The sequence below is a fragment of the Dendropsophus ebraccatus genome, chromosome 8, assembly GCF_027789765.1.
Source record: "Dendropsophus ebraccatus isolate aDenEbr1 chromosome 8, aDenEbr1.pat, whole genome shotgun sequence".
In the NCBI taxonomy this organism is placed as follows: Eukaryota; Metazoa; Chordata; class Amphibia; order Anura; family Hylidae; genus Dendropsophus; species Dendropsophus ebraccatus.
In genome coordinates this window covers 117027326-117049483 of record NC_091461.1, presented here as the reverse complement: position 1 = coordinate 117049483, position 22158 = coordinate 117027326, and the positions used below count along the sequence as shown (strand labels likewise).

Here is a 22158-nt window from a genome sequence, read left to right as displayed (position 1 = left end):
TGCAAAAAGATCCGTTTTGATCCGTTTTTCCATTGACTTCAAATTTAAACGATCACAGATCAAAACTTTTTTACGGACACAAAAATGAGGTCGACTACGTTTTTGTGTACGTTAAAAAAACGGATCCATTTTGATTGGTTTTTTTTTTTTTATAATGAAAGTCAATGGAAAAACGGATCAAAATGGATGCACACAAAGGCATCCATTTTTTTCATTAGTTTTTCATCCGTTTTTTGAAAAAAGCAGATTGCAAAAATATAGTGTGAACCCAGCCTAAGCAAAGCGTTACAGAAAGAACAAGTTATCCCCAAATCTATCCATCGATCTGCTCAGCTCCTCCTGCTCTGTACCATGCATTTTTACTGTGACAGATTCAGTTTAAACGGAATGTGTCATCAGAAAATGATCTATTGTTTAAAATAAAATTTTAAACTTTTTAAAATTAAGTTAAAAAATATATATAATTCCGAAACCTTTCAGTATTCTCTCTGATCGCTAGGCCTAAAACTAAGCTGAGACTTCTTGTTCTGTTTGTGATGACGAACCATACTTTATAAGTCATACAAATGTGCACCGATGTGTGAGAACAGGAGCTAATAGATTGTCCTCACTTACCTTTAAGTTCATCCCTGGCAAAGAAAGCTGCAAGACAATCTTGTAGTGTGACAGTGGGACCCCAAAACCAGCTGGGAGGAACAATAAAAAAAAAACAATTAAATAAAGTAGTGTAATTCCTATAAGAACCCTAAAAGGTTACTATCCTCACCTCTTAAAATATTCTAGGAAGAACGCTATCCATCCTTGTGGTGCATACGCCTCCCCACAGGAGCCGGCCTTTACTAGAGAGGTCTGGTGGCTGGAGGAGTGCAGCTTAGCCAGATCTTCCTTGCCTGGGATTGGGAGGGAAAGGTCCTGAAATGTTTCCAGTGTTACAGAGATCTGAAAAGAAATTAGCAAAAAAAAAAAAAAAAAAAATAGAATTCACATTCAAAATAAATTCTCCTTCAAAATTAATTTGTAGAATAATGTAATTAATACAGCGGGCTGGGATGGTGGGAGGAAGTGGGATGACTGCCGTCAAAGAGTCCCCTTCCCTTTCTCTGTAGCCTGGGTACAATCCTGGATTCTAGCTCTGGAACTTAGGCGTCAAACTGTGCCCCCTTGCTGTAGCAAAACTACAATTCCCATCATGCCTGGAGAGCAAAAGCTAAAGCTTCAGCCGTTTGGGCATAATGAGAGTTGTAGTTTTGCAACAGCTGAAGTGCCTGAGTTTGACACCTGTGTTCTAGAAGATCATAATATGCTCTAATTAGGAATCATGTCAATGTACTAGCTCACCCCACCTCTGCCTTGTTTAATGGTATGGCCTATAGATACACCCTGTTCTGCAGCAACTATGGGCTACATAAGGACTTAAAGGGGTTATCCCAAGATTAAAGGGGTATTCCAGAGAAATGGTTTCTTTTTTTTTTTATTCAAATCTATTGGTTTCAGAACGTTATATCGATTTGAAAAGTTCCAGTACTTCCAGTACTTATGAGCTGCTGTATGTTCTTCAGGAAGTGGTGTATTCTTTCCAGTCTGACACAGTGCTCTCTGCTGCCACCTCTGTCCATGTCAGGAACTGTCCAGAACAGTAGCAAATCCCCACAGAGAACCTCTCCTACTGTAGACAGTTCCTGACATGGACAGAGGTGGCAGAAGAGAGTACTGTGTCAAACCGGAGAGAATACACCACTTCCGGCAGGACATACAGCAGCTGATAAGTATGGGAAAACTTGAGATTTTTAAAAAGAAGTAAATTACAAATCTGTATAACTTTCTGAAACCAGTTGATATGAAAGAAAGATTTTTGCAGGAGTACCCCTTTAAAATGTATCACCTTATGCACAGAATAGGTTATAAGAATCTGATCAGTGAGAGTCTGACCAATGGGACCCCCACTAATCAGGACAATAGGATGTTCCCTGGTGCACTTGCTCCAACACTTTTCATTCGCTCACTATATGGCACTTGTGAAGAACCAGTGGATAGGTGATAAGTTTACTCTTGGGATAACTCACTATGAAATGTTATTCTCTTCTCATCCCATAAGCAGAACTTACTCTATCACATGTCAGACACTGCACCGAGCTCACAATGGTACCATCGAAAACATCCGATATCACACTGCGATACCTCTTCTGCCTCTTCTTCTTAGGAAGGCAAACCGTAGGAGCTGGAAGAACGAACAAGACCGCTCAACTCACATGTACACCATTACTGTAGACCCAAAGTTCACCTTTGAACCCATGTGACGTGAGAATTTTTTATTTTTTTTTAGTTTAGGGAAAAACACAAATAGCAGCTACTTATTATACCGAAAGTCCTTTAATCCGGCACAAAACTCCATCAGGCCAGGGAACTGTCAGGTCAGCACCAGCTTGCTCCTTGTTCCCCACTCGCTGTCAACCCTAATTCACACACTGACATTGAGTGGGGAGGAACGGGGGGTGCTGAGCTATCGTTATCGGGATTCTATGTCATGCTTTAAATCAACAATCAGTTGACATCATGCAAAACAATTATCGGTCGAAACGGACGGTAATAGGCCGAGTTCGGAGGATAATCGCTTCATATAATACTACCCCTATCCTCAGTCTGGGTGTGGGATTATGCAGCTCAGTTCCATTGAATTGAATGGAGCTGAATTGTAATACCACACACAACCTGAGGACAGGGGTGGTGCTGTTTTCACAAGAAAGTAGCTGTTTTCATTATTTCTTCTGGATGACCAATTGAAGGGTATAAATTGGAAGCATTTTGACCACAGAATACGCTAGCTGTGAATCTGAACATCTGCAGGATGCTCAGTTTTTAGAGTTGTCAAATGTCTAGTGTTTAAGATACCTTTTTTATGGCTTGTCCATAGAGATCCGGATTTCGGCGGGCTGCTTGACAAGTGGGGAGCGGAGCCTTCACTGAGTAAGGGCGTTTGGGAAGCAGACAGGTCGTTCATGATCACTTCTGTAGGATAGTCTGCAATACAAGACAGGTTTAGGGTCCTATTCCACGGAGTGATAATCGGCTGTCTGTGGAATAGACACAACGATCAGCCGATGATCATGTCATCGGCTGATTGTTTATTTAGGTTCAAACTTAAAATCATCGGGCACTGACCGCGCATCGCTGCGAGCAATAGCGATATGTGGCAGGCGACCGACGATTTCACAAGCTCCATACATTACATACACATGTTGCAGGTCTTCTCCTGCGCTCCTTATTCCCGCGCAAAGGCCACAGCTTCAGTGCGGCCTGTCTTAGCTGACAGACCGCTCAGCCAATCACTGGCCAGGACTACCGTGGCCAGTGATTGGCTGAGCGGTCTGTCAGCTCAGACAGGCCCCACCGAAGCTGCTGCTGCCTGCGGGACCGGGAGGAAGAAGGAGCGCAGGAGAAGCCCTGCAACATGCTTATGTAATGTATGGTGTTTAAACAAGGGCTGCAAGGACATAAATAACAATGTCTCTGGAGCCCTTGCTAAACGATTATCGGGCTGTGTAAAAGGCCCAGTAATCGAACGCCGAAATAGCAGATCGGCGCTCGTTTACATTATTGATCGGGCCCCCATTGGCCTGTGGAATAGGACCCTTAGTCTTTCATATTGAGACGCTACAAAGGACACACATCCCGCCCCTATCGCTTACCTGATATCCGACTCTGGATCTGGACCTTGACCGTGCCTTGAGAAGAATAATCGTTGTCCTCCACTAGACTCTCCAGGTTCTTCTCCAGATCCTGCAGGCAGTTGTTCTGGTTTAGGTTGTTGGAGTTCTTCTTTTCTTTCTGCCAGGATTTCACCGTTTCCTGCTCCTTCTGCTCCTCCTGGATTAACATGGCGGATTCTGAAAGTTCCTCAGATAACTTTCGACTTTCGTTTTCGGTCTGATCGCTGCTGGAGCCAGATTCGCAGGACTGGAAGTCGTTGTCTGACTGATTCTTGTCCTCTTCCATGATCTCCTCCAACATACCGGGCTGAGGATCCTCTTCTGCCTCAAATACTTGCTCCTTGAGCTCCTCATGTAATATGTCCATCAGGCAGCGCAGGAATTCTTGGGCATCCTGCAAGGTTAAGGCAGACATAAGTCATTTTTACATCAATCAAACTGTTGTCATAATCTCCTACTATTGACTTGGCACTGACAAAAAAAAAAGCCAACATTAAGGGATACTCCGGCGAAAATCAGTTTTCAACTGGTTCCAGAAACTTACAAAGATTAGTAATTTACTTCTTTTAAACAATCTCTAGTCTTCCAGTACTTTTTAGCTGATGTATGTCCTGCCGGAAGTGGTGTATTCTCTCAAGTCTGACACAGTGCTCTCTGCTGAAACCTCTGTCCATGTCAGGAACTGTCCAGAGCAGGAGAGGTTTTCTATGGGGATTTGCTGCTGCTCTGAACAGTTCCTGACATGGACAGAGGTGGCAGCAGAGAGCACTGTGTCAGACTGGAAAGAATACACCACTTATTGCTTTACATACAGCAGCTGATAAGTACTAGAAGACTAAAGATTTTTAAACAGAAGTAAAGCACAAATCTATATAACTTTCTAAAAACAGGTAATTTGAAAGAAAAAGATTTTCACCGGAGTACCCCTTTAACAAAGTATTTTCCTGCTAAATAAAAGCTACTTACAAGCCAATCATATGATGAGAGGCATCAATTTATTGTACCAGTGACACTAGACTGTCCCCTGGGACCTTCCCACCTGCGACACATCACTTACAGAAAGCTCTGATCCCCAGAGAGGCACCTTAAGCGAGAACTCTTACCTGCTGGGAATAGCCGCGAAAGGTTGGGTTTACTGTTTTTATGCCTTGGAACAGATTAGTAGGTATGACAGAGCCAGGCCTGGGGAGAATAGGGAGAAGCACAAAGACCAGGAGAGGGTTCTGTTAGATTATTAACCAGATGAATTAGAGATCACAAGACATATATCATTCAGGGATACAATCTGACAGGGAGAAACGGCTCAATCCTATTAACTTTGGTGGTTATAGACCAAAACATGAGGGGGAGTTGGAGGGTATGAGCTGAACATATTAAAGGGGTACTCTGGCCGGGACCCCTTTTTCGGTAATGCCCAAGGAGGGAGTGGGCGAAAACAAAAACTTCCACTTACCTCTTCGGCTCCAGCACTGCTGCTTGCATTCCGCCACTCCGGTCCCCAGCTTGCTGAGACGTGGCAGGTCCGCTCAGCCATTCAGCAGCAGAGGCGGGACACCACTATAACCACTACATGGCCGAGCAGGCCTGCCCCCTCACATCTCAAGACCAGGAAGCAGCCGGACATAAAAAGGCTGAAGGGGCAGAATGTGGGCGGCAGTGCTGGAGCCGGGGAGGTAAGTAGACATTGTTTTCACTCACACGCTCCCTAGGCATTGCCGCAAATAAAAGGGTCCCGTCTGGAGTACCCCTTTAATACACAATGCATGAACTAGAAGTGGACCTACCGATTCTTGTGCCAGATTTCAGACATCAGCTTCTGGTAGCTTTTACAGAGAGCGGGCTTCTTGTCTGTACGGGCCAGCCCACCGCAGTCCAGGAAAAAGTGTGTGAGAGGAGGGCTGTGAATGAGATGAAGACGGTCAAACATCTGCACATCTGGGCACAGCTTAGGGACATACTATAGGGCATATACAGCAAATTAAGGGGTATAAACAATTGTAGGACAGTTTTTCTCATACAGCATATATGTCTATATAGCAGTCAATGGGGAATGTAAGTATAGAGCATGCTGTATTTCAATAACCAACTCTTCTTTTATTCTTAGGAAGATAAGCGGCTGCCAGAGGACACCAACAGCAGCTCTCTCTTCTTCCCCCAGTAAGAACACGTGCATGCTCAGCAGATCTGGGCATGCACGTGTATGGGGATGTTGGCCAACCACGAATTCGCATGATGTATATGACCAGCATGAAACCCTGTATGAGAAATATCCAAAATCACCCACAGAGGTTCTCAAACATACAAGAATTGGGCACTAGAAAACTATGCAAAACACGAGCATAATTTATTATGTTGCATAAGTTAATAAGTTTATTTATTTATTTACTCTTCTATATATCAGTATGCTTACCAGTTGGACAAAGCCTGCAGAGCTGCATTCATGTAACAAGTGTTTCCAATGTTCTTCAGTCCAGTGAGACCTGGAGAGCAAGAACAAGTCAATTCTACTCTTCAAACGTTAAAGGGGTACTCCAGAGGAAAAAAAAGTTTTTAAATAAACTGGTGTCAGAAAGTTATACAGATATGTAATTTATTTTAATTAAAAAAAAACTGAAGTCTTCTAGTACTTATCACCTGCTGTATGTTCTGCAGGAAGTGGTGTATTCTTTCCAGTCTGACACAGTGCTCTCTGCTGCCACCTCTGTCCATGTCAAGAACTGTCCAGAGCAGTAATAAATCCCCATAGAAAACCTCTGCTGTTCTGGACAGTCCCTGACATGGACAGAGGTGGCAGCAGAGAGCACCGTATCAGACTGGAGGGAATACCCCACTTCCTGCAGGACATACAGCAATTGATAAGTACTGGAAAACTGGAGATTTTTAAATAAAAGTAAATTACAAATCTATATAACTTTCTCACACCAGTTTAAATTAAAAAAAATTCTCCAGAGTACTCTTTTAATATACTGTGCAATAAAAGAAAAAGCACAAATGGGTCTTTCTGCCTGATACTGTTCTGTAGATTTATTACATCCATGTTTTAGTGCAGGGATGGGGAACCTTAGGCCCTGCAGCTAAAGCTCTGGCTGTCCGGGCATGATGGGAATAGTGATGTCACGATACCAGAATTTTGAGTTCGATACCGATACCAGCTGTTTTATTTTGATACTCGATACCATTTCAATACTAAAGTTTAAAAAAAAAAAACTGTAAAAATACAAATATAATGCCCCCCCCCCCAGACTGCAGATATGTGCACAACACCTCCCAGCATGCCTCTATGTGCAGAAGGAGGTATGCTGGGAGTTGTTGTGTACAAGGAGGTATGCTGGGAGTTGTTGTGCAGAAGGAGGTATGCTGGGAGTTGTTGTGTACAAGGAGGTATGCTGGGAGTTGTTGTGCAGAAGGAGGTATGCTGGGAGTTGTTGTGCAGAAGGAGGTATGCTGGGAGTTGTTGTGTACAAGGAGGTATGCTGGGAGTTGTTGTGTACAAGGAGGTATGCTGGGAGTTGTTGTGTACAAGGAGGTATGCTGGGAGTTGTTGTGCACAAGGAGGTATGCTGGGAGTTGTTGTGCAGAAGGAGGTATGCTGGGAGTTGTTGTGCAGAAGGAGGTATGCTGGGAGTTGTTGTGTACAAGGAGGTATGCTAGGAGTTGTTGTGCAGAAGGAGGTATGCTGGGAGTTGTTGTGTACAAGGAGGTATGCTAGGAGTTGTTGTGCAGAAGGAGGTATGCTGGGAGTTGTTGTGTACAAGGAGGTATGCTGGGAGTTGTTGTGTACAAGGAGGTATGCTGGGAGTTGTTGTGTACAAGGAGGTATGCTGGGAGTTGTTGTGTACAAGGAGGTATGCTGGGAGTTGTTGTGTACAAGGAGGTATGCTGGGAGTTGTTGTGTACAAGGAGGTATGCTGGGAGTTGTGTACAAGGAGGTATGCTGGGAGTTGTGTACAAGGAGGTATGCTGGGAGTTGTGTACAAGGAGGTATGCTGGGAGTTGTTGTGCAGAAGGAGGTATGCTGGGAGTTGTTGTGTACAAGGAGGTATGCTGGGAGTTGTTGTGTACAAGGAGGTATGCTGGGAGTTGTTGTGCAGAAGGAGGTATGCTGGGAGTTGTTGTGCAGAAGGAGGTATGCTGGGAGTTGTTGTGCAGAAGGAGGTATGCTGGGAGTTGTTGTGCAGAAGGAGGTATGCTGGGAGTTGTTGTGTACAAGGAGGTATGCTGGGAGTTGTTGTGTACAAGGAGGTATGCTGGGAGTTGTGTCAGGAGGCTGCTGCTGTACAACTGCAGCTCCCAACATATCTCTTTGTGCACTACAACTCCCACCAATCAGCTAGTTATTCCATTTCCTATATTTTGGGAGACCCCTTTGAGTTTGTGGAGGCTGCAATGCAGTTATTGCCCACAAGGTATTTAAATATGTAAAAACCTGCAACAAGTAACCATACCGCAGCATGTGAACACAGCCGCAATTGGCCAGTAACTTGTGTCATAAGAATTATAGCAAATGATCCGGATATTTATAGGATTGTTATATATATTGTAAGTGTCTGTATATATTGTGGCACTGCAGCGGGTCTATGCACAGCACCAGGGTTGGCACAATGTACATGGGGGGAGACCGCCACAGAATATTCAGACACTACAATGCCATAGATAGAGGGGGCAGAGAGAGAAAAGAGAGAGAGAGACAGAGAGAGATAGATAGGAGACAGAGAGAAAGAGGAAATAGATAGATACTGTAGATAGACAGATAGATAGATAGATAGATAGATAGATAGATACTGTAGATAGATTGATTGATATGAGATAGATAATAGATAGATAGATAGATAGATAGATAGATAGATAGATAGGAGATAGATATGAGATAGATAGATAGATATGAGATAGATAGAAATATAGATAGATAGATAGATAGATAGATAGATAGATAGATAGATAGATAGATAGATAGATAGATAGGAGATAGATAGATAGATAGATAGGAGATAGATATGAGATAGATAGATAGATAGATAGATAGATAGATAGATAGATAGGAGATAGATAGATAGATAGATAGATAGATAGATAGATAGATAGATAGATAGGAGATAGATAGATAGGAGATAGATAGATAGATAGATAGATAGATAGATAGATAGATAGGAGATAGATATGAGATAGATAGATAGATAGATAGATAGAAGATAGATAGATAGATAGGAGATAGATATGAGATAGATAGATAGATAGATAGATAGATAGATAGATAGATAGATAGATAGATAGATAGATAGTAGATAGATAGATAGAGAGGAGATACAGGGCACTCACACTGACTGATGGACACAAGAAGAGTGGAGATAAGCCTCCACCGGCTTACAGCACAGGGAGAGGGTCCTGGACACTGCACGGGGAGGCTGTGGAGGAGGGAGTAGACACACAGGCCGGACAGAGGTGACCACACTGCCCGGGAAGCACGGCCAGTGCTATGGAGACCGCTGTGCAGCTGCCTTACATACAGAGCAGTGATTGATGTCCTGACGACCTGTCCGGGCTATCGGGCGGCTGCAGCGTTCTCTTCAGGCCCCCTGCTTCCCGGTCAGTGTGATGACATGTGATTTCCCCTGGACGCTGTCTGCACTGCAATGCCGTTCTTAATAAAATGAAGGCTGCACAGCCGGCACCGTGTGACAGGGTAATCTGTAGCTTACATCCCCCTATAGCCAGAGCCGATCACCTCCACTGATGTCCACACTGATCCTGACAGCCCCGGCCTCCCCCACCTCACAGCTCAGCTACATATATAGTGGCCGCATCTCCTCCTCCTCAGCGGGGCCGCTCCATATGCAGGAGACTCGTGCTGCCTATGGAGCGGCTCGGGAAGGGGTTAAATGCCGCTGTCAGGTGTGACAGCGGCATGTACACTGTAAAATAGCCGGCACTAGCGATCGCTGTCTGCCGGCTATTTGAATTTGCCGCCGCCGGGAGAGCAGAGAAGGTGACTGCAGGGAGCAGGGGGCGGCACACAGAGAACACGGCCGGCGCTCAGCTAGCCGCCCGCCGTGTTCTCTGCTCTATACTTTATATTAAGCTGCGTTATTAGGCAGCTTAATATAAAGTATCGATACCAGGAAATCCTGGTACCGAACCGTATTTTTGCCCAAAATATCGATAGTAGTATCGATATTTCGGTGCATCGTGCATCCCTAGATGGGAATTGTAGTTTTTCAACAGCTGGATGGCTGAAGGTTCCCCATCCCTGCCCTAAGACATGGATGTAATACCTCCACAGAACAATGGTTCTGTATCCTATACGAATCGCACATTTGAGGAAGCAACTTTACCTCTTGTCTTCAGCTCATCCTCTTCTTCCAGTTCAACATCCAGGTTCTCGTAAATGACAGCGGGAGGAGTTTTTAAAGTGAGATTTGATGTCATCCTGGATTCCTTTAAGGGAGAATAAAACAGACTTTGGTTATCTATCTCACCTGTACAATCATTTTAGGCAACAGTCAAAGCTGACGGATGGTGCTGGATACCTGGACGAGGTTGTTATCCTGAGGTTTGGCGCCAGGAGACTGTGCGCTCAGCTTCCGATCCAGGAACACTTCTTTACTGCAGGTGTAGCACCAGACTCGCAGAGTGGTGAGGTTCACAGTGAGGCAATGTTTGGTGTCCTTTATGAAGAATGGAGAGAACATTTCACAGAGTATGCTATTGATTTTAGATACTTAAAGGGGCAATCCGGTGAAAACATTTTTCCTTTTAAATCAACTGGTGTTAGAAAGTTATATAGATTTAAAATTTAGTTCTATTTAAAAATCTTAAGTCTTCCAGTACTTATCAGCTGCTGTATGTTCTGCAGGAAGTGGTGTATTCTTTCCAGTCTGACACAGTGCTCTCTGCTGCCACCTCTGTCCATGTCAGGAACTGTCCAGAGCAGAAGAGGTTTTCTATGAAGAGTTGCTTCTGCTCTGGACAGTTCCTGACATGGACAGAGGTGGCAGCAGAGAGCACTGTGTCAGACTGGAAAGAATACGTCTCAGCCAAAGACGAAGTGAGAATATAAAAAATGAATGGCACAAGTGTTCCTCCTCTATAATAACCCATCGCATACAGTTACACCCCAGAGGACACATTGCATCACTCCATAGACATAGCACTGGAAAGATCTCAGCACGTTTCACCAGATGACAGGGGAGGATGGCACGCTGCCCGAACACGGCTCCCCGCTCCTGTACTGCAAGCCTCGCTCATACTGTAGTTCTACACGGACGCTTCCTAGCTGCAATCTTAGGAAAGCGAGATGAAAGCCAATATGGTTACCAGTCTGTGGTCCCTAAGGAACTGTTCGCAATCGTCTGGGGTCTCTGCACTGTCCCGAACTTATGACATGTCTCTATGAAGTTTGTTTTTAAGGGGTTGTTCACCAAAAAGTTTTTCTTTTAGATCAACTGGTGCCAGAAAGTACCAGAGATTTGTAATTTACTCCTATTAAAAAAAAAAAAAAAAAAAAAAAAAAAAAAATCGCCAGTCTTCCAGTACTTATCAGCTGCTGTATGTCCTGCAGGAAGTGGTGTATTCTTTCCAGTCTGGAGAGAAGAAGAGGTTTTCTATGGGGATTTGCTACTGCTCCGGACAGTTCCTGACATGAACAGAGGTGGCAGCAGTGGACACTGTATCAGACTGGAGAGAAAACACCACTTCATGCAGGACATCAGCTGATAAGTACTGGAAGACAAGATTTTTTTTTTTTTTTTTTTTTTTATAGAAGTAAACTACAAATCTCTGTCCTCAGATGATTTGAAATATTTTTTTTTTTGTTAACTACCCCTTTAAAGTTTAGGTACACTGTAAGATCAGGAATGATGGCACCCAGTCCCATTAATGTGAGTATGTGTGCTGCAATGAGTGGCTCGTGCTCTGCTGTGCGATAGACTGTGACAGGGACGCAGCACTGAATCAGTCTTTCAGCCCCTGCACCACACAAGTATTTTATTAAAAAAAATACCTTTAAGAAATCTAAATGGTAAGTAATTTTCTGAAGAATTAACAAGATAAGCACGGCCATAAACCAGAGCTGAACATAAACCTCGTAACCGGCTGCTCCCCAACATTGTGATGTCTCATTCTGGATTCCTGACTGCAATAACCGCTGAGGAAAGTCGCAGACTGTGAAAATGATGCCGTCAGTGAAGTGTCGCATAAGGGACAAATGGGACACGGCAGGGAATTCGGATTTTACTTATTACCTGCTGCTCCAAATAATGCGACTGCAAGAAGCACGATCCTTGAGAAAATCTGGCTGATAAGAAATGGAGGGATCGTGTACAGAAACAGCTGGGAGCAGAAACTGGTGACATGTGACTAACAGGGATGTATGCATGTCATGGAGGGGAGGGGCCAACGCTGGTGCTGTGGGCGTGGCTAAGTGGCGCTGTTGCCGTAAAGCACCACCCAGTTAGCACAATCAGCAGTTTATAAAAGATCAATTTTTCCTTAAACAAGCACCATAACGTATGATATAAAATAAGGTATGAAAACTGCTAAATTTACCCTTTACACCTGTGTAGAGAAGTGAGAATGCAAAAAGGGGGGGGACAGTGTCACTTTAAATAAAAATTTTAAGCAGTTTTCTGCAATGATCTATCCTTAGAACTGGCTATCAATATCTAAACAATTGGTGATGGTGGGGCCGGACACCCATATAACAATCCACAGCTTTGCTTCCTTTGTTGGTTATTCGGACACAGCGCCATGTATTTGGTTGTGGCTGTTCCTTTTACTGCAGCTCAAAGCAGCTCAGTCCCATTCTAGTGGGTTGCATTACCCCACACAGCCACAACCACATATATGGCACTGTAGCGAAATAAGCAATGATGCACTGCAACCTTAAAGGGGTTATCCAGCGCAACAAAAACATGGCCACTTTCCCCCTACTGTTGTCTCCAGTTTGGGCGGGGTTTTGAAGCTTAATTCCATTGAAGTAAATGGAGCTTAATTGCAAACCGCACCTGAACTGGAGACAACAGTAGGGGGAAAAGTGGCCATGTTTTTGTAGCGCTGGATAACCCCTTTAAAGGGAATGTGTTAGCTCTAAATCAGAGATGGGAATCCGTTGGCTCTCCAGCTGTTGCAAAACTACAATTCTCATCATGCCTGGGTTTCCCATCCCTGCTCTATATGATGCTCAAATAGATAGTCAATAGAAAGACTTTCACAGCGAACAGAAACATTTAGATTGAGACTGACCTGAGAATGAGTAGTGCTATGGTCCACGTGTGACTCTCCACAGCCAATATAGGAACAGCCATTCTATTCCAAAAAAAAAAAAAAATGTGAGTTACGAGACTGCAGGAAAGACAAAGACCTTCAGAAGAGATTTCCTTACCTCTAAACAAGCCCAAAGGTTTGGTCCCTTGACTTTGCAGTCTTGACAGCTACCCTGCACAGGAGAACAAGAGAAAAGACCGTAACATAAGGATATCCTGGAAGTTTTACCCAACAGCTCAGGGGAGCACTGATACTCATTGGTGAGACCCAGCTGATATATATTTACAGGCAATGCTCCTTGGGAAGAGAATATGTAAATCAGCCTGCAGCTTAGCGCCACCTATAGGTAATTACCTTGAAAGGAACTGGCTTCAAATACGACTATAGTAGCCAAACCAGGGTCTCCTCCAGAAGGAAGAGACACCCATGATTCGCTATGCCCGGGGCCTAAACATAACCCGTCTCTCAATGGAAGCTGCAAAGTTGCACATTTCCAGTTAAGAAAAGAAATAATATTAAACATTAATGTGGGACTGAATTAAGATTTCAGAGCAGAAAGCAAAGCAGGAAATTGCTGACATTGCTGGAACGGGCGCCGGAACAACATAGAAATAGTACCAACATAGTAGTCAACCAGAAGTGGCGGCCACACTGTAGACATCCAGAAATTATGTCTACATAGTTGTCCTTCAGAAATTGCATCCACATAGCAGCCAGAATTAGTACCCACGTAGTGGTCAGTATCAACGCCCACATAGTAGTCAACCAAAAATGGCACCCACATAGCAGTCAGCCATATTCAGCCACCACCTTAATAGTCAACCATAAAAAACAGTGCCCATATAAGTCATCCTCAAACTGTGCCAACATTATATCCCCAGCCTACATTCATATAGTAGATATAACGCCCATGGAGTAGTTGCAGCCGAACCTACGGCCTTCAAAGTCACCCCAGCCAGTCACCATATAGTAGTTACACAACTATTCATCAATGTATCAGCCCGGAGCACTTACCTAAAATTTGGGACCCAACCCAGTGCCCAATCTACTGCCTAGCTATTAGCCCTAACTAATGCCCAGATTACAGCCAAGTAGTTCCAGCCATTCCTCAGACAGTAGTGGCAAAGCATTAGCCAGAGCCAATTTAGTGCCCAGCTACTCTCTCTGACTGGCACGCACCCATCTTATAGCTAATGACATTGCCCCCTATCCTGCACCCACATAGAACCCAAGACCCACATATAGTATGGAGAGGTCCCTGTACGGATATCAGTTATCTACTCCAGGACCATGTTGGATGTGTATACACATCTCTGTGCCAGAGTGATGGACACTCACGTGAGACTTCTGTATGAGCTCTTCTTTGGTCACCTCACCCACAGACTCTAGATGGGGGCAGTCACATGCCAAGGAGGACATTTTAAAGTCCACAGATTCTTGTTCTGCAAAACATAAAAAAGAACAGAATTAATAAATGTTATGTCTGTAGCGCCAACATACTCTACGGCACTTTACAATTCTGGGGATATTTACATAGACAAGATCAGACGTTACAGAAATGCGCAGGTGACCATGAGGAGTCAGGGCCCTGCTCGCAAGAGCTTACAATCTATCACCTTTTATGAATCGAGAGGCGAGTTGCACATGTTGCCCTGTTTCCCGGAAAATAAGACATCCCCTGTAAATAAGACCTAGTAGAAGTTTTGCTGAATTGCTAAATATAAGACCTAGCAAAGTTTTTGTTTGGGAGCCTTTGTCCCCTACCTTTACCGTCTATTGCGGAGCAGCTGCATGCAGGACATGAAGACCATCACCTGCCGCCAACCCCAATGTTCCCATCACCGGCTGTCACTTGTAAATGTGCAGGCAATGCATCAAGAGGCCTGTCGCCATCCCTGTTGTCCCCTACTGCCAGATGTAGAACTGCACACACAGTCTGCCGTTGTCCAGTCACCTGCCACCATACCGTACGCCGCCCATGCTGGGCTGTAGGAGTGTGCTGTGGTGAGCTCCCCCTGGTGGCTGGGAGCCGCCATACCATGCGCAGTCTATGCTGTACTGTACGAGTGTGCTGTGGTGAGCTCCCCCTGATGGCCGGGAGCCACCGTACAGTATGCTCTGTCCCTGCTGAGCTGTAGTGAGCTCCCCCTGGTGGCCGGGAGCCACCGCACCGTGCGCTCTGTCCCTGCTGTGCTGTAGTGAGCTCCCCCTGGTGGCCGGGAGCCGCCGTACCATACGTTCTGTCCCTGCTGTGCTGTAGGAGTGTGCTGCGGTGAGCTCCCCCTGGTGGTCAGAAGCCGCCATATTGTACGCTGTCCCTGCTGTGCATGTGACATGTGAATTCTTCTTCATGGAAAAATAAGACATGCTCGGAAAAGAAGATCTAGTCCATCTCTGGGAGCAAAGATTTATAAAAGACAATGTCTAATTTTCAGGAAAACACGGTATGTGCCACCACCGCCTTCATTCTCTATGGAAGCTGAGCGTTGTACATGGGTATCTTAGACAATAAATGGAGTGGCTGTAAGTTATATCCCTTTGAGGCGTAGCTCTCATCTCTCCTGCATTTTAGTAAATTTATGTATTCTCCTTAAGCAGCAGAGTTCCTACAAAGGGTCGTTCCTCTCTTGTTCCTCCTGGGCACTACTACTTCTTCCATCAATAAGGGGAATGAATAATTTCACCTACTTCTCGGAGGAATAAGAGAGGAATCCCGCACAGGACAAAACCAACTCGTTCAGATCATCACTACAATTGATTGCTACCCCTCGAGATGGCCAAATAACCACTTAGATGCCTTGGTGGCTATTGAGCATGACATCTAGGGAGGGGGTTAAAGCGACTATGCACCCACAATCTGCCCCTTCCCGCCAAACCTACTTTAAGATAGCTGCTTTTAATCCAAGATCTGTCCTGGGGTCCGTTCGGCAGGTGATGCAGTTATTGTCCTAAAAGACAACTTTTAAGCTTGCAGCCTCGTGCCCAAGGGGAGTATCTGAGCCCTAACGTTGCACCTCCCCTCCACCCTCTTCATCATTAGGAATGCCACTGGAACATTTTCTCCATGCTGAACATTGCACAGGTGCTTAACAATCCAGCTCATGCGCCGGGCTGACACAGGTGGGGAATAGGAGACAATCTGCCTGGAGCATTCCTAATGATGAGGAGGGCGGAGAGGAGGGACAGAGAGGTTGTGCAAAGTTAGGGCACAGATATTCCAGTTTGGTACGGGCTGCAAGTTTAAAAGTTGTTTTTAGGACAATAACTGCATCACCTGCCGAACGGACCCCAGGACAGATCTTGGATTAAAAGCAGCTATCCGAAGGTGGTTTAGGGGGGTCAGATAGAGGGTACAGAGTCGCTTTAAGCAGCCTAGGCAGGAGACTGCTCCCATCGGTCTTGGTTGACAGATGATGTTGGTGGATATATAGGGGATTGGGCGTTACGAGAATCACTGCCTGACCTCATAAAACAGTGCAAGGACGTCCTCCGGAGGCATGCCATTTTGGTAAGAATGGTATACAGGGGATAGGAAAGAAGGGGGGGAAAGGGCACACATCTGATGCTGTACCCGGTCCTCCCCTATCATCACCTTTATTGGTTATAGTGGCTGGAGGTTCATTGACAGCTGTTATTTTCTGAGTTCTGGTACCCAGAGGGGCTCTATGCCTACAACCAATCCCCGGAGCTCTGTGCTGCTTTATTCCCTACTTTGGTGTCCAGTCTCCTAAGTTCTCCCGGAGGATCTGGAGTAGGGCTGGGCGATATGGCCAAAAAATAATATACCAGACTTACCAGTGTTTTTAACATTACGGATGATTCACAATTTAAAGAGGAATTATGAGCAGGTTAGAAGAATCTAACCTGCTGATATGTCCCAATTGCACAGGAGACGCTGAGGAAGAAGGTATGTCTCCTTACTTCTTCCTTGGCGCCGTTACGGGGCTGGTAGTCTTTTGCTCCATAGTCCGGTAAGACCGTCAGGAGCACTACCCCGCCTCGCCCATGGGGCCAGCTGGGGGCGGATCAGCGCTATGGGGGCGGGCAGTGCTCCTAATGGTCTCACCAGACTATGGAACAAAAGACTTATGGTGCGTTTACACAGGCAGATTTATCTGACAGATTCTTGAAGCCAAAGCCAGGAACAGACCATAAACAGGGAACGCGTCATAAAGGAAAGACTGAGATTTCTCCTTTTTTCAAATCCATTCCTAGTTTTGGCTTCCAAAATCTGTCAGATAAATCTGCCTGTGTAAATGCACCCTTAGGGTCCTATTACACAGAGCAATTTTTAACGAAATAACGATTTTTCGCACGATAATCGTCTTATGTAATAGGGCCCTAACTGCCCCAGAACGGTGCCAAGGAAGAAGGTAAGGGACATACCTTCCTCCTCAGCAATATGCAATAAGGAAATATCAGCAGGTTAGATTCTTCAAGCCTGCACATAATTCCCCTTTAAATCTCAACATTTTTTTGTTTTTGTTTCGGTAAATCTGTACTTGTATGTACAGTACTCTGCTCCATCTTAGCCCCCGTATAGTAGTTAGGTCCCCTCTGTACATTTATGTAGGTAGCCCCCCCTCTAATTGTTAGCCTGCCCAGTAAGTAATATCCCCATGTAGCTATTCCCCCCATAGGTAGCTAGCCCCCCCCCTATAATCTCCCTATAGTAAGCCCCCACCACTGTAGCAAGGCAATCCCTCCCTTAGGTAATCCTCCTCGTACTAAGCAGTAAGCATCCCCTGTAGGTTATCTCTGATTTTTGAAAAAAAAAATTATAGTGAGCCCCTCCCAAGGGTGAATAATTGAATTAATTTGATTAATTGCCAAGCCCTAGGTCGGAGGTTTCCTTCTGCAGCGGCTCATCTAGGTGCTGACGCAGCCATCCCGCTCCTCCTCTGGCCTCCCCTCCAAGAACCAGCTCATTCATGCTATGTGTATCCCTGTAGAGAACCTCCACACAGCAAAGATGCAGTCACTCTTCATCACTTGATGATAAAGCAATACTCAGATAAAAATATTTTTCTTTCAAATCAATTGGTTTCAGAGAGTTATATAGATTTGTAATTTACTTCTATTTAAAAATGTCGTCTTCCAGTACTTATCAGCTGCTGTATGTCCTGTAGGAAGTGGTGCATTCTCTCCAGTCTGACACAGTGCTCTCTGCTGCCACCTCCGTCCATGTCAGGAACTGTCCAGAGCAGCAGCAAATCCCCCATAGAAAACCTCTCCTGCTCTGGACGGTTCCTGACATGGACAGAGGTGGCAGCGGAGAGCACTGTGTCACACTGGAAAGAATACACCATTTCCTGCAGGACATACAGCAGCTGGAAGTACTGGAAGACTGGAAGTTTTTAAGTAGAAGTAAATTACAAATCTATATAACTTTCTAAAACAGATTTCCTCTGGAGTTCCCCTTTAATACAACTGCCGTCCAAACGATCAGAGAGGTCTCCAACCTAAAGCATCACTGGAATCTTTTAAAACTAGGTCCATATTACTAATAGCAAAAGGGGGGGGGGGGGTAAGTTCATACCCATTTTACAGAGTTCATGGACCAATGTGTCCCACCTAATTGAGCTATACGGGTGTCCATACAGGACGGACATATATCCTTCATCAGCACCTCCCTGGCAGCTGACCAAGTAGTCATAAATAATGTATAGGGCACAGCGGCCCGTCAGACGTAACGTATCCACCTCCATACTGTCTGACACATGTAGTGTGAGCCGCCACAGTCTTATCACATTGTCCTGGATGACAAACAACACAGCTTTATATAATATTACGTATCCTCCATGCTGCCTGATCTATGCTGGAACCTATGTATAACCTAGAGGCAGGCGTATACCGCAGACCCAACAATCTCTATGCACATTGACTACCTTGGATCTGTCCGGGTCCATTCCTGATTGGAAGACTGTAAGGCTACGTTCACACATGGCTTTCCTAAAACTGCGTAATTGTTAGGGACTGTAGAAGGTCCCTATTCAGGACCACCATCTTTTATACAGAGCAGACAACTAACCAGAAAGATGGGCCGCAACCTGGTCTCAGCCCAGTCATTTATTACACCAAGGATGGGGAACCTGCGATCATCCAGCTGCTACAAAACTACAATTCCTATCATGACTGGACAGCTAAAGCATGATGGCAATTATAGTTCCGCAACAACTGGAGAGCCGCAGGTCCCCCATCCCTCTATTACATAGACGACCATTGCTACAAAGGCAGCAGAGGTATCTTAGGCTTATATGTTAGGGGAGGGAAAAGAAAGTACCGCCATACAGTGCACAATCATTGATAAACCAGAGAATGTATAGTGTGTGTGAGGGATATGCCACTCACCCCAAAGAGATAGAGAACAATCTAAGCCGTCAACTGACTTCTATAGGATAATAAAAGGAAAAGATAAGTCACCGCCGTATACTGCCCGATCTCTAATACACAACATAATGTACAGAGTATGTGACAGAGACTAAAATCATATACCTGCATCAGTATATGCCGTATATACAGTGTGTGCTCTGTATACTATATGCATATTATACCTGTATACAGCAGCTCTGTACAGTATAAAGACGTATATAGTAGCTCTGTACAGTATATAGATCTATATACTGTACAGTGCTGCTATATACATCTATATACTGTACAGTGCTGCTATATACATGTATATAGCAGTTGTGTACAGTATAAGGCTGGGTTCACACACAGTATATTTCAGGCAGTATTTGGTCCTCATGTCAGGTCCTCATAGCAACCAAAACCAGGAGTGGATTGAAAGCACAGAAAGGATCTGTTCACATAATGTTGTGATTGAGTGGATGGCCGTCATTTAATGGCAAATATTTGCTGTTATCTTAAAACAACGGCTGTTGTATTGAAATAATGGAAGTTATTTACTGTTATATGGCGACCATCCACTCAATTTCATCATTGTGTGAACATAGCCTTTCTGTGTTTTTAATCCACTCCTGGTTTTGGTTGCTATGAGGACCTGACACGAGGACCAAATACTGCCTGAAATATACTGTGTGTGAACCTAGCCTTAAGATGTATAGTACCCGTATACAGCAGCTGCGTACAGTATAAAGATGTATATAGCAGCTCTGTACAGTATATACATGTATACAGCAGGTGTGTACAGTATATAGCTGTATAGTACCCGTATACAGCAGCTGTGTACAGTATATGGCTGGGTTCACACTATGTATATTTGAGGCAGTATTTGGTCCTCATGTCAGGTCCTCATAGCAACCAAAACCAGGAGTGGATTGAAAACACAGAAAGGATCTGTTCACACAATGTTGAAATTGAGTGGATGGCCGCCATATAACAGTAAATAACGGCCATTATTTCAATACCACAGCCGTTGTTTTAAAATAACAGCAAATATTTGCCATTAAATGATGGCCATCCACTCAATTACAACATTATGTGAACAGAGCCTTTCTGTGTTTTCAATCCACCCCTGGTTTTGGTTGCTATACAGCCTCACAAATACAGCCTCAAATATACATAGTGTGAACCCAGCCTATAGATGTATAGTACAGTATATGGCTGGGTTCACACTACGTATATTTCAGTCAGTATATTTCAGTCAGTATTGTGGTCCTCATGTCAGGTCCTCATATTGCAACCAAAACCAGGAGTGGATTAAAAACACAGAAAGGATCTGTTCACACAATGGTGAAATTGAGTGGATGGCCGCCATATAACAGTAAATAACGGCCATTATTTCAATATAACAGCCGTTGTTCTAAAATACCAGCAAATATTTGCCATTAAATGGCGGCCACCCACTCAATTTCAACATTGTGTGAGCAGATCCTTTCTGTGTTTTTAATCCACTCCTGGTTTTGGTTGCAATATGAGGACCACAATACTGACTGAAATATACTGACTGAAATATACGTAGTGTGAACCCAGCCTATAGCTGTACAGTACCCATATACAGCAGCTGTGTAGAATATATAGATGTATAATACAGTATATAACAGCTGTGTAGAGTATATATATGTAAAGTGCAGTATATAGCTGAACAGTAACCGTATACAGCAGCTGTGTAGAGTATATAGATGTATAGTACAGTATATAGCTGTACAGTACCCATATACAGCAGCTGTGTACAGTATATAGATGTATAGTACAGTATACAGTAGCTGTGTAGAGTATATAGATGTATAGTGCAGTATATAGCTGTACAGTACCCGTATACAGCAGCTGTGTAGAGTATATAGATGTATAGTACAGTATATAGCTGTACAGTACCCGTATACAGCAGCTGTGTACAGTATATAGATGTATAGTACCCGTATACAGCAGCTGTGTACAGTATATAGATGTATAGTACAATATATAGCTGTACAGTACCCGTATACAGAAGTTGTGTAGAGTATATAGATGTATAGTACAGTATATTGCTGTACAGTACCCGTATACAGCAGCTGTGTACAGTATATAGATGTATAGTACCCATATACAGCAGCTGTGTAGAGTATATAGATGTATAGTGCAGTATACAGCAGCTGTGTAGAGTATATAGATGTATAGTGCAGTATATAGCTGTACAGTACCCGTATACAGCAGCTGTGTAGAGTATATAGATGTATAGTACAGTATATAGCAGCTGTGTATAGAGTATATAGATGTATAGTGCAGTATACAGCAGCTGTGTAGAGTATATAGATGTATAGTGCAGTATATAGCTGTACAGTACCCGTATACAGCAGCTGTGTAGAGTATATAGATGTATAGTACAGTATATAGCTGTACAGTACCCATATACAGCAGCTGTGTAGAGTATATAGATGTATAGTACAGTATAAAGCAGCTGTGTAGAGTATATAGATGTATAGTGCAGTATATAGCTGTACAGTACCCGTATACAGCAGCTGTGTAGAGTATATAGATGTGTAGTACAGTACAGTACCCGTATACAGCAGCTGTGTAGAGTATATAGATGTATAGTGCAGTATACAGCAGCTGCGTAGAGTATATAGATGTATAGTGCAGTATACAGCAGCTGTGTAGAGTATATAGATGTATAGTACAGTATATAGCTGTACAGTACCCATATACAGCAGCTGTGTAGAGTATATAGATGTATAGTACAGTATACAGCAGCTGTGTAGAGTATATAGATGTATAGTGCAGTATATAGCTGTACAGTACCCGTATACAGCAG

At 44.1% G+C, this 22158-nt stretch overlaps 1 protein-coding gene across 1 annotated transcript in view; it reads right to left on the bottom strand.

Annotated features, from left to right (window-relative positions):
• USP33 (ubiquitin specific peptidase 33) overlaps nucleotides 1-22158 on the bottom strand; it is a 39511-nt gene that overhangs the window by 16308 nt on the left and 1045 nt on the right. Inside the window, exons 2-14 of the mRNA XM_069979467.1 lie at nucleotides 14304-14407; nucleotides 13084-13137; nucleotides 12945-13007; nucleotides 10232-10369; nucleotides 10037-10139; nucleotides 6118-6187; nucleotides 5492-5605; nucleotides 4811-4889; nucleotides 3687-4101; nucleotides 2890-3018; nucleotides 2106-2218; nucleotides 767-939; nucleotides 616-686 (exon numbers count right to left, since the gene is read on the bottom strand). Coding sequence (XP_069835568.1) covers nucleotides 616-686; nucleotides 767-939; nucleotides 2106-2218; nucleotides 2890-3018; nucleotides 3687-4101; nucleotides 4811-4889; nucleotides 5492-5605; nucleotides 6118-6187; nucleotides 10037-10139; nucleotides 10232-10369; nucleotides 12945-13007; nucleotides 13084-13137; nucleotides 14304-14384 — 1603 coding nt within the window. The 5' untranslated portion in view covers nucleotides 14385-14407. The remainder of the gene's footprint in view (nucleotides 1-615; nucleotides 687-766; nucleotides 940-2105; nucleotides 2219-2889; nucleotides 3019-3686; nucleotides 4102-4810; nucleotides 4890-5491; nucleotides 5606-6117; nucleotides 6188-10036; nucleotides 10140-10231; nucleotides 10370-12944; nucleotides 13008-13083; nucleotides 13138-14303; nucleotides 14408-22158) is intronic.